The sequence below is a fragment of the Astatotilapia calliptera genome, chromosome 22 (assembly GCF_900246225.1).
Source record: "Astatotilapia calliptera chromosome 22, fAstCal1.2, whole genome shotgun sequence".
Taxonomy (NCBI): domain Eukaryota; kingdom Metazoa; phylum Chordata; class Actinopteri; order Cichliformes; family Cichlidae; genus Astatotilapia; species Astatotilapia calliptera.
Genome location: NC_039322.1, coordinates 28,123,414 through 28,136,346, shown reverse-complemented (window position 1 = coordinate 28,136,346; position 12,933 = coordinate 28,123,414). Strand labels below are relative to the sequence as shown.

At 39.8% G+C, this 12,933-nt stretch overlaps 1 protein-coding gene across 1 annotated transcript; it reads right to left on the bottom strand.

The window, feature by feature from the left end:
- Positions 1–519: 519 nt before the first annotated feature.
- On the bottom strand, positions 520–11,874 carry parp10 (poly(ADP-ribose) polymerase family member 10). The gene is made up of 11 exons (XM_026156323.1): positions 11,758–11,874; positions 10,557–10,732; positions 7,693–7,929; positions 7,255–7,485; positions 6,126–7,180; positions 5,802–6,014; positions 4,796–4,901; positions 3,721–4,722; positions 2,252–2,385; positions 1,995–2,169; positions 520–1,921 (listed from the first exon to the last, which is right to left on the bottom strand). Exons 2-11 carry the CDS (start codon positions 10,729–10,731, stop codon positions 1,623–1,625), a joined length of 3,627 nt encoding a protein of 1,208 aa, XP_026012108.1. The 5' UTR covers position 10,732; positions 11,758–11,874; the 3' UTR covers positions 520–1,622.
- Between the last annotated feature and the right edge of the window lie 1,059 nt (positions 11,875–12,933).

The window sequence follows — 12,933 nt, the reverse complement described above, 5'->3', positions numbered from 1 at the left end:
GAAACGGACCCATTCCTTCACAAATCAAAGCCGTGTGCATGTCTAGGTGCTTGATTTTATACACCTGTGGCCACGGAAGACCTAAATTCAATGATTTGGTAATACTGTAAACAGTAAACAACATTTTTTTTTTTTAAATATCGCCGGGCTCCACACAACTTTCTCCTCAGGTGTGCTGTTACAGCATGAGGTGTGCTACGACAACGATCTCCGAAATACATTTAGCGTCTTTTTCATTCATCATGTGTCATGTAAAGTTATAAGATCAGCACATTCTGGACAACATGTGTGCAGATACTACAGATCTGTTTGTTATAGGTCAACAGTGATCTAACATCTACAAATAGGGTAAAAAACGACCATCAAACGCTTTCTCATTTAAAGTTTAATTTTTCATATAAATGAAGTGGAGTTCTCTTAAAACTAAATATTCTTCATTAAAAACAACAAACATGATGCTAAAAACAAAAGACTTTTGTAGTAACTGTAAGTCTAAATTAAACACAGCAAAAACCCAGGGCCAAAACTTTCCAGGATTTAATTAAAATCCAAGACTTGATCAGATAAGGATAAGCAGAAGAGAATGGATGAATGGATGGACTTCTTATGAGAGCACTTGGAAAAATGAAGGCACTGTAATTAAAATCAGGCTGTCTGTGCTCACTTCATTAAACAAGGATCAGCAGTAGAGAGAAGACAATCAAGAACTATCACATGTTGTGCAACACACATACTGGAGCTCACAGATCATTTTGGTTCAGAAAAACAACAGCACACAGTCCGTGACGTGTGCAACAGCTGCGATGGATATACGGCTTTAAAGTTTTAAGACAGAACATAGATCACGAGACTCAAAACAAGACAGATTTATCTTTAATTTGACAAAGAATAAATGTTTTCAACCCAAGCCCACCTGTACGTGAAGATCACTGGCGTCCAGCTGTAGAGCAGTGGACGACACACCTCTACTTTTCTTTTTTTTGCTCTTATTTTTACCACACTTAAGTTTTATTCTTGCACAGCCAAAAGAAAGAAAGAAAAACTTTAGGGAGAAACTCAAATAACTTAACCCAAACTTAAAACTAAATAGGAGTCATATTCTTGTACTATCAGATGTGACTCATTCACAATAACCTCATACTGACAGAAGCAGGCAGACAGGGGTGCATGTCAGCAAAAACTTGTCTTCCACTTATAGGAATACAATGACATTAACAGAGGAAAAGCCAGGCTAATATTAACTGGCGTGTAGGAGTGATGGCAGTGAGAACCAAATCGACTATTACAAGTCAAATGTCACGCAATAAGTGCTGTCTATGTAAAGCCACGGCACAATGAGCTGTAAATGTGCTGAAAGGGCATGTTTAAGGTTACTGAATGAAAACTGGCTTGTTGGGTTCAGTCGCTTGATTCCTTTTAATAACATTACAACATAGTGAGGAAATCAAAGAGGGGAAACGATCAACAGAGAAGCACTTCATGGGTTTGATCACGGCTGATCAAATGATTACACCTTAGCCCTTTATAAACCAAAATTGATTTTTTAAACTGAAGGCAGAAACATTAAAGCATCAGCAGTCTGCTCTCTCTAAATTTCATCGCCGGCGTCTAATCCATTCTCCTCAGCGGTGGATTCTCTGGCATGTGATGAGATATTCTGGAAAAGCTTGTGTGTCGTTGAAAATGACAAACATCGACGGCTTGGTAATGTTATCAGTCACGCTGTCGTATCTGAGGGGGATATCTCCTGTCTCCTTCAGCGGGGCCGTCTTTATCGAATGGCAGCCTTTGGTGTAGTCTCCCGTTAGAACTTTGGACACAAAAATAAACTTGTATCCATCCGCGTTTGGTGGGGAATACTGATCCTGGACAGATAGAGCCGAGTTCACAGCAAAATAGACCCCCTGACCGTAGACGGTGGCTGCGTGGAGAAACCAGAACATCAGAAGATGTGACAAAACCTGATGTAAACAAGACAAAGAAAGCCAGCGTACCATTCTTTCCACAGAAGCTTCTGTTGAAGCCATGGACGCATATCTCCTTGACGCTGCTCTCGCTCGTGCCGTGGTACAGGGTGCGCTCGATCTGCGGGTAGGTGGCGCTCTGCAATACGCTGGCCTTCTTAAGCTTGTACTGATTGTACAACAGCTTGTTCATGAGCTTCTCAACCTGCAAACCAAACAAAAATGATTGTAGTCACCACTAAAGCCACAGTCAGGTGCTGCAAAAGAGACAGAGCTCATCGTTTCACCTGTATGATTCGGATTTTGCTGTGGTATTCCTGAATGGTCTCGTAGAATTGCTTCACCACGTTCTGGAATTCATCAGATTCCTCGTCCACTTTGGTTGCTTCAGGGAAGTTTGATAGCACGGAGTAGTCGTCTTCTGTTAAACAAATGATTTAGTAAGCATTATTTCAGTTTTTTAAATGATTCGTATTATTTAATAAAATAAACAGGGAGCTGCAAAACTGATGCAAGTGGAAAAACTAACTAACATACATCAATGACAAGAAGTGCAAGCCTCCACCAAGGCAGCTCGCTCTCTTTGGCGGTATTTTACTTTGAAGGGATCAGTTTATTTTGTATATATTTATTGTTTTCTTTGTTCTTTTTTAATTATACCACAAACAAAGACAGGACAATTTTAAGCAGAGCTTTAAAGGTAAAGAGATTGTTTTTTGAATGTTTGAGCTTTCATGACTTTGAAGATAAGGTCAGAGGTCCAAAGTAATGTGATATTTAGAATCCCCATATATCATTCCATATGCTGTCAATATAAACAGCAGCAATAAGAACCACAGTTTTAAATAGCTCTATACAGCATTATTATCATTTTGACCTTCGGATTAATCTAGTGACAATGTTGAAAATACACACCACGTTTATAAGAATAATAACTTCTAAGTCTTAAGGCTTTTAGTTTATTTCTGACTAATAAATCATGAAGTTGACCTTGAAGACCTTGGTGGAAATAAGCCTAATTTTAACAGATTGCTAACATGACCCCACTCTACACCCATACAAAGTTTTATCAGAATTCATTCTTAAGTTTTCGAGCTATGCTGTTTACCTTGGTGGACGTAATAAGTAGTTACAATTATATACATTTCCCTAAGTCTCCCCACTCAGCTGTTGATATGAAAATGTCTTTCTTTATTACATACTTTACTTTGTTTTATGTTTTAATAGTTTATTTCAGGCAGGTACACAATGCTAATACTTCTGACTGTGTGCTAATCTGAAAAAACACAGCGGAGCTAACTACAAATACACCTAATATTCCTCACAGACAACTTCAAGGGCTAAATACCGAAGCCAACATTCCTCTAATGGCCAAAAATGAGTCTGGCTGCAAAAGCAGATAAATCTGTAACACTGCTGCGTTAAAAAGTTCTGTCTCTATAGTATCCAAATGGACAGTTGTTATAACAACTGTCCATTTGGATACTGTTAAAGCTTCAATTATTGGTGTGTTGGTGTAGCTGTTTGCTGGGCTTAACCTCAGCTAACTGGAGTCACTGAACCAGACCTCACACAATATTTGTGCTACTGCAGCACCTTTAATGAAGTTATATGAAAAATCATGTGGCCTGTTGTGTGATATAGCATAAGATAGCTGATGACATTTTTGACTTGCTAATCATTTTCTGGATTTTGTCTCTTTCACGGCCCCACACGCGGCATCATTCCACAAAAGGCTTAATAAATCCCACTTTACCTGGTACACTGTCACCTAAATCGTCTAATTCGAGCAACTTCCTGGAGATCTGCGCTGATTTCCCCGAAGCGATGTTGTGTTCTTGCATCTTCTCAAAGTTGATTGTGTGCGGCTGATTGTCTAGCAAGATGTCAACCTTCTTCAGCTTCTTTCTAAAGGCATTCTCAATGAACACTGTGGCTTCGGGAGAATAAGGAGCAGTGACGGAGGAGATTGGGTCGTGCCGCAACCACTGCACAGTATTCAGGATTTCCTGTTCTGGTACAGAATTGGAGATTTTCTCCAGAAGCAGCTTAACATCACACACAGCTCCCATCACAAAGTCTTTGAAACCAGATACGGTGATTATGGTCCCTTGAATCTGGATCTCAACTGCATGTTTCCTCTTGATAACGTCCAGACATGTCTTGTAGTACTCTGACATATTCCTCAAGTTCCTGTGCTCTATTTTCTCCTCAACCTGTCTCTGGCTCACCTTCTTACCAAAGGCTATGTCCACCCGAATCAAGTCACAGTTATAGCCTGCAAACACAAATAACTGGATGGTGTTGGCTGCTTCGATTGCATCTTTCAGGGGAATATTGATATTAGCCTTCTTTGGCTGGTGCACCTGGGGTGTCTCATCAGCCCCATTAGAAGAGCTTTCTTTTTGGCTCATATTCCTGGACAACTCCAAGGCTTTCTGCAGCTGCTCCTCTTCGTCCTCCGGGGTCCAGTGGCTCGACTCCATGGAGTACTGGATAGCTAAAGACAGCTGGGCCTCTTCCTCCAGATTGCTAGAATGGCCCAGAGCTCCATTATTGAAGAATAAGCCGCTCGCAGTGTTCTGATCTGAGTCAACAGCTGTCACATCGGAGTCCTGGTCCATCAGGCTGCTTGGGTCATCTGACGCCGTGTACAGGTCTACGTTATCCATGTTTTCCTGCTGGTCTGAAGTGGGCACACTGTGCACCAGTCTCTCATCAATAGCCGAGACGATTTTCTTCGCCTCCTCTAAAAGACCTGCAAAGAGTTAAATGCACAGTTTAAGCTGCGTAGAACTGACAGATACCTGCAAAGAAACCAAAGATGCTACCTCCATCTGAAGCATCAATTTGCATTGAATCTGACTTCAACTCCTGCGCAGACATTTTCGGGAAGTTTTTGTGAAACATCATCTGCCACGCAGCTTCAAAGATGTCCTGGAATAAATAAAACATTTGCATGATTTAGTTCCAACTTAATGTTAAATGACTTACAACTTCAAAAGACATCCTTAGTAAGAAAACGCACTATATGAGTAGTTTTGTATATCTGGACATTTTAGTTAAAAATTCCAGAGCAAGCGTAAACAATCTTAAAATCTTAAATATATTTTCAAATTCTATGGGTTGATCTGTTGTGAAGGGCAGCTTTTACCAGCCAAGAGCTATCATTAAATTTTTTTTATCCCCCAAAGATTTACTGGATTTAAACCTGCTTACATCTATTTATCATTCTCAGCTGGACTATTGTAACTCACAGGATATAGGGCTGCTTATTTTCAGCCTTTTTTAAAAGCTGTAAAGAACGACAACACATCACTTCTGGTCTGGTAGAACTGAACAGCCTGCCAGCAAAACACTGAACAGATTTTATTTGTATTGTAAGCCCTCCATGGATCAGCTGCAAAAACAGATTATGCATCCACTGTCAACATTTTCTTACTGCCCTTTTATTAATTAATCATTTCTATCTGCAGACGTCTTATATTTTAAATCTTTTGTTGATTTACTCTTATTCTGTTTCATTATTTTATAGATCTCTGCTCACCTCATATTGGTTACATTTTCTGTCATTTGGATTTCATGTTTCATGGTTGACTTAGTCTTTTACACTACCTATTCAGTGTTGTCCTATTCTGTATATTTTTGCATAACTAGAACATTATTCCAGCAATGTGGGAAACGACGACTACTACTAAAACTAAAGTCAAGCCTTGAGGTATAAAAATCAGAAACAACCACCTACAAATCTGTCAAGATAAGAGGAAGCAGTTTACTTTAAAAGCACAGAAAAACACATAAGATTACAGAAACAAGCTTAATTTCTTCCATCATTACCTGGTGAGGCAGGGGCTTCCAGGGCACATATTTGGGGCTGATGTAGACACAAAACTTTGCCTCCATCTCATTCAGAATGCTCTGACACTCCTTTTCATCTAAAAACCGGGCCACTCCTGGAGTGTTTACTGTGATGGTTCTAGTGCAGATTGAAGAAACTACACCTTGCAGCACCTCCTCTGCCATTTGGCAAGCAACAACGTGGCCGTGGATCTGTCAGGTACACCCACACACACGTAAAAATATAATTTATAAACACTCTGACTTTAATGACGTTTACACCACTACAGTCATGAAGTCTTTACATGCGATTCTGATACACACCTTTAAGCCACAATTATCCTCAGCCTCTAGTGGAAAAATAGACACTTGGTCCATGTCAACCAAGAGCTGATGACAGTGGATCTGAATGTACTTCAGCATGCCCGGCTCCATAGGGATGACCGTCTCCCTTTCAATGGGTGTAGTCAGAAACTGCATGATGGCAGCCTGCTTCTCATTCTCCATCCCCGTCAGAGTCCAAACATCAATATTCCCTCCTCGTTCTGACACCTTTACAGAGCAGAAACTCAGAGTCTGCAGGAACTCTGACCACTCTCTGCAATTCAGCATGCACTCATTTTCCTGGTCCATCGGCATGCTGAAGTAACACACTTGGGATTTTAAAAAGCTGCACGCCTTTTTAGCCGAGTCTTGGGTTAGAGACGTTACGGTAATATTAGAGTCTGATACGGTGTACAGAGTAGAGGAGCCACTTTGTGTCGTGGCTTGTAGAAGCCGTTCCTTTACATCTTTTCTGGCAAGAAATTGAGCCTTTTCCAGCTCAAGGGTGAAATGAGCCTCTGCTATGTTACAGAGAAAGTCCATGATGGTTTGTTTAACCTGCTCTGCCTGTGCTCTATCAGGTCCTTCAATGTAAACACCATCGTCTTTAGTTTGGATAATAACATTCGGGTTCGTGTTCTTGATGTCCCTTTGAATGGTACTATGCTGAAACAAAGCATGTTTCCCTGGGTCTGTGAGAGCAATATGACATGTTATTGTATCTGAATCATCGCTTTGTTCCTCCATTACTTCCTCTGCCTCCTCTTCTTTCACCTCCTCTACCTCCACCTCCTCTACCTTTGTTGGTAGAGGAGGTGGAGCAGCAACGGACTCCAAAGCCATTTCACTTGGAGGATTGCTGGAACTGGCTGCCGTGGGAGGACTCGTCTGCATCTCAATATCATTCACCTCCTCAGAGTTCTCAGTTGTGTCTTGGCTTGTCTCCACCTCTTGCGATGTTTTACTTTCTACAGGTACAAGAAAATCGAAGTAGGGCTTCACTGAGAGCGCAGCACCCTCAAGTTTGTGTGAGAGAGCCAGGACAGCATCCACAGCTGTTCAAGGAAAAACAAACATTTTCAGAAAACAAAGCAGACAAGTTTTAAAGGTTACAGTGTGTAAAACTTACATTCATAGTTACAGAAGGACACCTTTGCTGTATTCTCTGACAGCACGATGACCTCCTTTACGTCCTGGTTCCCGCCGCGACTGCTCTCAAAGTACAAAGTGACGTGGTCCGGAGTGGTTCCAGGGTGCAGATTCTCCACTAAGATTGAGTCGGGTTGTTCAACCTGTTCCACGGTTACTTGAGCCCCATCAAGTGTCCTCTTAGAGATTTGTGTGCTAAGTGTTTGGAAATCTGTAATATGAACAACATATTTCAGTCAGGACCACTACACTGCACCAATTCATCATGTAGAATTTGAATTATTTCACAAGCGGCCTGCTACTACAAAACCCGAAGAATCCATGGACCAAAGTCATTAAGATTTACTATCTGGAGACCACAAAGGTCTAAATCAACTCTTTGTTTTTAAGAAAAATTAAAGATATGCATTCAGTCGACCTGTTGCGAGCGGTTCGTGGAATTGAATGACGATCAGATCTCTCCCCGGTGAGGGATACAGGTTGTAGTCTTCCAGTCCCATTGTGTTCTCCACGTAGAGCTCTATCATCTCTGTGTTGGTGTTGGGGTTGATCCCCCGCAGCAGGAGTTTGCGCGGGTCCTTTGAGGCAGGCTTTCTCACACTCAGCTCAGCATTATGCAGAACGTGGTGCCCTTTAGACAGCACTCGGGCTGCGACTAAAAATGAGTGGAGCGGAAAGAAAAGAATTAGTATACAGTAAATATTCGGCACCGTCTATATCTGTTGTCTAAAATTAAAATGTTCTTTTGAACACAACAAGGTTTTGGTTCTACTCAAGTGCTTCTTACTATAAAAAGAAATGTTTACAAGTTTTTAAACAGTCAGGTTATCACAGGTCATTATACAGGCCAGTGTTTTTTAACCAAGTCTTCAACAAATTTGCAGGATGACATTTTGTCTTACACAGCATCAAGATGATTCTCTCCATCCTAACTCTGGGAGACTATTTAAGTGTTGACAGTGGTGCTGCACTGCATGCTTAAGTTGTTTCTACACAGATATATTATCTAAGTTTATTGGTACTTACAGAAATTAGACTACAAATAGGGCAGAGAAATATAGCACCTAATGATACTGAGTTAATGAAACGGGGATAATATTTGTGGTCAAACTGATTAGAGATTTACTCACATTTCTACCCAAGCGATCATCACAGTACTCGGACATTTAGCAAAGGGGAAAAGACCGTAGTGCAGCAGTGCTGAGACAGGTCTGTACCAATTTTTTATAAGGAAGAGTGACCACACAATCTAAATCACTTCTACGCTTGCACTCCATGATAGAATATTTCTAAGGCAGCAGTTCAAGTCTGTGAATACATGCTCTGGACAATATGCTGTGTCCTGTGCCAACCTAAAAATGGCACTGCAGAGGAAAGCCATCGGCCAGCACAGTGATACGTGGACAGCTCGAGCCTGTTTGGGGTCCAAGGTGAAGTTTTGAATTGAGTGAAAAGAAATATCTATCGTTAATTAATACAAATAATCAGCTCAGCTCTGTGTTGTTCACACACAGAAAATGTACAATTTAAAGAAAAATATCGCCTGATTTTGAATTTGATGTCAGCAACATGCCTCAGCAGTTGGACTTTGGGGAGAGGATTGTTCTCCCACTCTTATCTGATATAGGATTTTAGCAGCTAACAGCTATGTCACAGTTTTGTTTCATGATGCTCCAAATGCTTTAAGAAGGTGAAAGGTCAGGACAGCAGGCAGGCCAGTTCAGCACAAAGCCATGCTGCTGTTATCTTAGTGAAATTATAAAGGCCTCCCCTGAAAAAGACGTCTAAATGAAATAATAGATGTGAAATCTCTACATAACTTTCAGCTGCAAACCCATGGGTATGATGCATCCCTACACCATCAGAGACGCAGCCTTTTAACGGGGCACAGATAAAGATTCTGATGGTCTCTCTCTGGAGGAAGCATCTGTGTTTTCTAAAACGTATTTCAAAGCGTGATTCATCTGACCACAGGACAGTTTTCTCTCAGTCGATTTTATATGACCTTTGGCCACGAGAAGATGGTGACTTCTGGAATCCCTGAAAGAGACCATGGGGGGATTCCCATGACAGACTCATGCCTGTTTTTAATGCAGTGCTGAATGAGGGCCTGAAGATCACAGACATCCAAGATTGATTTTTCTGAAATATGTGAGAAAATCAATCTTGGATGGCCTTCTTTTAATGATATTATGTGAATAAGGTGATTAGATATTGCAATTTTACAAACTGTGGATTACAATTAAACCACAATTTGTAGAAGCAGTTTTTTGCAGACTGGTGAACCTCTGCATATCGTTGCTTCTGAGAAACTGCCTCTCTTTTGAAATACAATCATGTCACTGCAAATAAACCTAATTAAGTCCAAAATGTTCTTGCAGCCTTTGTTTTTAACTTCGTTAAAAGAAGAGGAAATCCTACACTGTAACATGTCCGGGCTTTTTTGAGATGTGTTGCTGTGGTCCCTTTTTTTCCAGAACTCCCTTGATTCGCCTATAATTTTCTTTAAAAAAAAGTACATTTTCTCAGTTCAAACATTTGATATGTTTTCTGTGTTCTTCTGTGAACAGATTTGCAGATCACAGCATTCATTCACCCCCACTGTTTTGGAATTGGGATTGTATTACTACTAACATAGTTGTAGTAGCAGGATTTTGCTGTTGATATGGAGCTTATTATGAACTGTTTTGTATCCAACTGGTACTAATGATTACAAAGCAGAACTGTATTAAGTCATTATGTTCAGTATAGCTTAATCTACTAGTTATTTCCTCTGCTGCCTAAGTAGCTCTGAGTATACAGTGGTTTGAAAATGTGTTTGCCCCCTTTCCTCATTTCCTAGTGTTTTGTCACACTTTTATGATTCAGATGATTGAACACATTTTAATATTAGATAAAGATAAACTGAGTAAGTACAAAACACAGTTTTTAAATGATGATTTCATTGATTAATTCAGAAAAGTTATCTAAACCTACCTGATCCTTTGTCAAAAAGTAATTGCCCGTTTTTTAAAATTATGAATTAGCTGTGATTAACCACAGCTAATTAATCTAAAGCTTTAATCTAATCTATAATCCGAAGCAGTAAAAGTCTGAAAGCTCAGAAATAAAACTCTTGTTTTCAAATCACTCAAAATATGAAGGGAAAGTCCCTTTTCTCTTAGCCCACTTTGGACTAAGTTTGGTCCTTTTTAAGGGGACTATAGGTGAAAAAATCCTTTATGTAAGAAATTTGGAAAAAAAAGACAAGAAACAAATGACTGTCTGTTCACAGTGACTTGCCTGCTGCATCTTCAAACACGACTATGGCGCGGTCGCCATCCTTCACCACAGATACAAGTGGACCTCCACCAGAGCGCCGCTTGTTCTCAAAATATAAAGACAGAAGCTCCTCATCCACTCCTACAGGCACCTTCGACACCTCCAATGTCCTCTCCTCCACTCTTTCACCAGGCATCCTATACAAAAATAGAGAATCGTGTTTTATTTGCCTGTCAAAACAATGCCAAAGCTTTGCTTGTTCCAGCTTTTCAACTGTGAGGACTTCATATTTCATATCGACTTTGTCTTCAGAAATGCTCCAAAATGATTGAATTGTGTTATGGTACTGCTTTATGACATTAACACAAATCAAACAATAATGGAAGAATCAAATATCAAGGACAACTACACAATATTATATACGGCAACAATATTAATAACAAAGTACAGCTGTGACAGTTACTGCAGTAGTACAGCTGCACACATGGCCCCACCATGCAGGTAAACAAGTACAGTACTGGGATGTACACAAAAGAGCATAAAGTTTCACGTCTGTCTATTACAAGTGGCATATGAAGCAGCTATTATCGACACATGTCACGGTTTCTGTTTTGCAATAACGTGTTAATAAAGTTTTAAACTGTCACTTTTAAACCTGTAAACATGGAAGAAAAAGCAAAACGAGGAAATCAGGAGGAGGCAAGCCTGCAGGTATAAAGGAATCTGTACTCGCTACTTTTTCTTTAAATTATAATTATATAGCTTAGTTTGACAGATAGTTAGAGATTAGTCATAGTTTAGCAGTTATGAGCAGAGACAGCTTTAAAGTGGTGACTTTGTGTTTAAAATGCGATAGCTGCTATCGAGTATGAGCCTGTCGTGTCAGTGATTATGGCCTACATAGCACTGCTCGTAGCTACCTTACAGGAAGCCCGGCCTTTACATAATTTTAAGGACCAAAATGTCGTGCTGCTGTTTTTAAATTAGCCACACAGAACATATTCCTTAGTCTGACAATAAGCGTCACAGCAGCTCACTTTTTTTTACTGCGTAGTTAACCTAAAGTTCATGTACAGCACGCTGTCACTTTGCTAACTGGAAAGTGAAACTAGCGGCTACAGCTGCCATGTTCAGTCACTGAAGCTATTGTTAGTCGCAAAGCTATTTATGCCGGCGACAGAATAAACTGTTATGTTTTCACACAGCTTTTAGCTCTGCTTACCTGTTCTACGACAACATTTGCTGTCAAAGCTAGAAGAGTTGAACTGTGGACTCTGAAGACTTCCTTGTTGTGCTGCTTGTTGAACGTCCGGTGGCGTCATCAGCTCAACGTGTTAAAGGGCCAACGCAACTTTGTGAGAGTTGACAGCTTACAGCAGTATTTAGTTTTAACTGAACAGTATGGAGTTTGGTATACATTCGTTTGGTGTTCTTTGTTCTTTTTAAGAAGATTTGTAGTGCAGCAAAAATCAGATAAGGGCATCATTGCAAATGTTAACTTTGATTACTCAAACATCATGTAGGAGTATGTCATGGATAATATGTACTAATTTGTAAATAAAGGGACATCATTAACTATTAATAAAGACAAATATTAGTGCAGTACTGCAGTATATTTATAACTAACTGTGCAGCTCATTCTTTTTCTCTTGACAATACTCTTTAAATACTCTTTAAATATGAAACACATTTTGGGGCCAACTTAAAAGAAAGGCAGATGTGAAATGTAAAAGTGAGGTCAGAGGTCAAATGTGACATTATATTTGGATGCAAGCTATAATGTGATATTTAGAATCCCCATATACCAATCATTGCCTAAATGTTGCCAATACAAACAGTCTATAGACAGATAAGTTACTGCTTTTTAATCCATATGTATCCTTCTGTATACAACTTAATTGATGGACCTCTATAGTTTCTATAGTTCATTTCTGTGCATGTGTGGATTGATGGGTTGTTATGTCTGTGAAGGTTCTCAGTCATCCAGGTCATGGTAATCCAAGGAGCTTGGAAAGAAAAGTGACTGGACTTCTTTGAGTTTCTTGAAGACATTTCACTTCTCATTCAAGAAGCTTCTTGAGTTCTAAGACCAATTGGTGGAGTCTCATGTAAATCTCATTTGATTATGCAGATGATCAATAGTGGGTCAACAACCCTTATAAGAGACAACTCCCAATAGGGTGAAACATCTTCAAGAAACTCAAAGTTAATGGGTTGTTACCGACATCTTGTGAGAATTTCACGTCGATAGCATTTTAAAAAAGAATTTTACATAGAAAATTGTGATCAACAGTTATTTTACCCGCTGTAAATGTAACACTTTACTTTTGTGACCACTGAAGTATATTTTATTGAGAACAATTGCCAGTACATAAAATTATGAATACAGGTCTGGAAG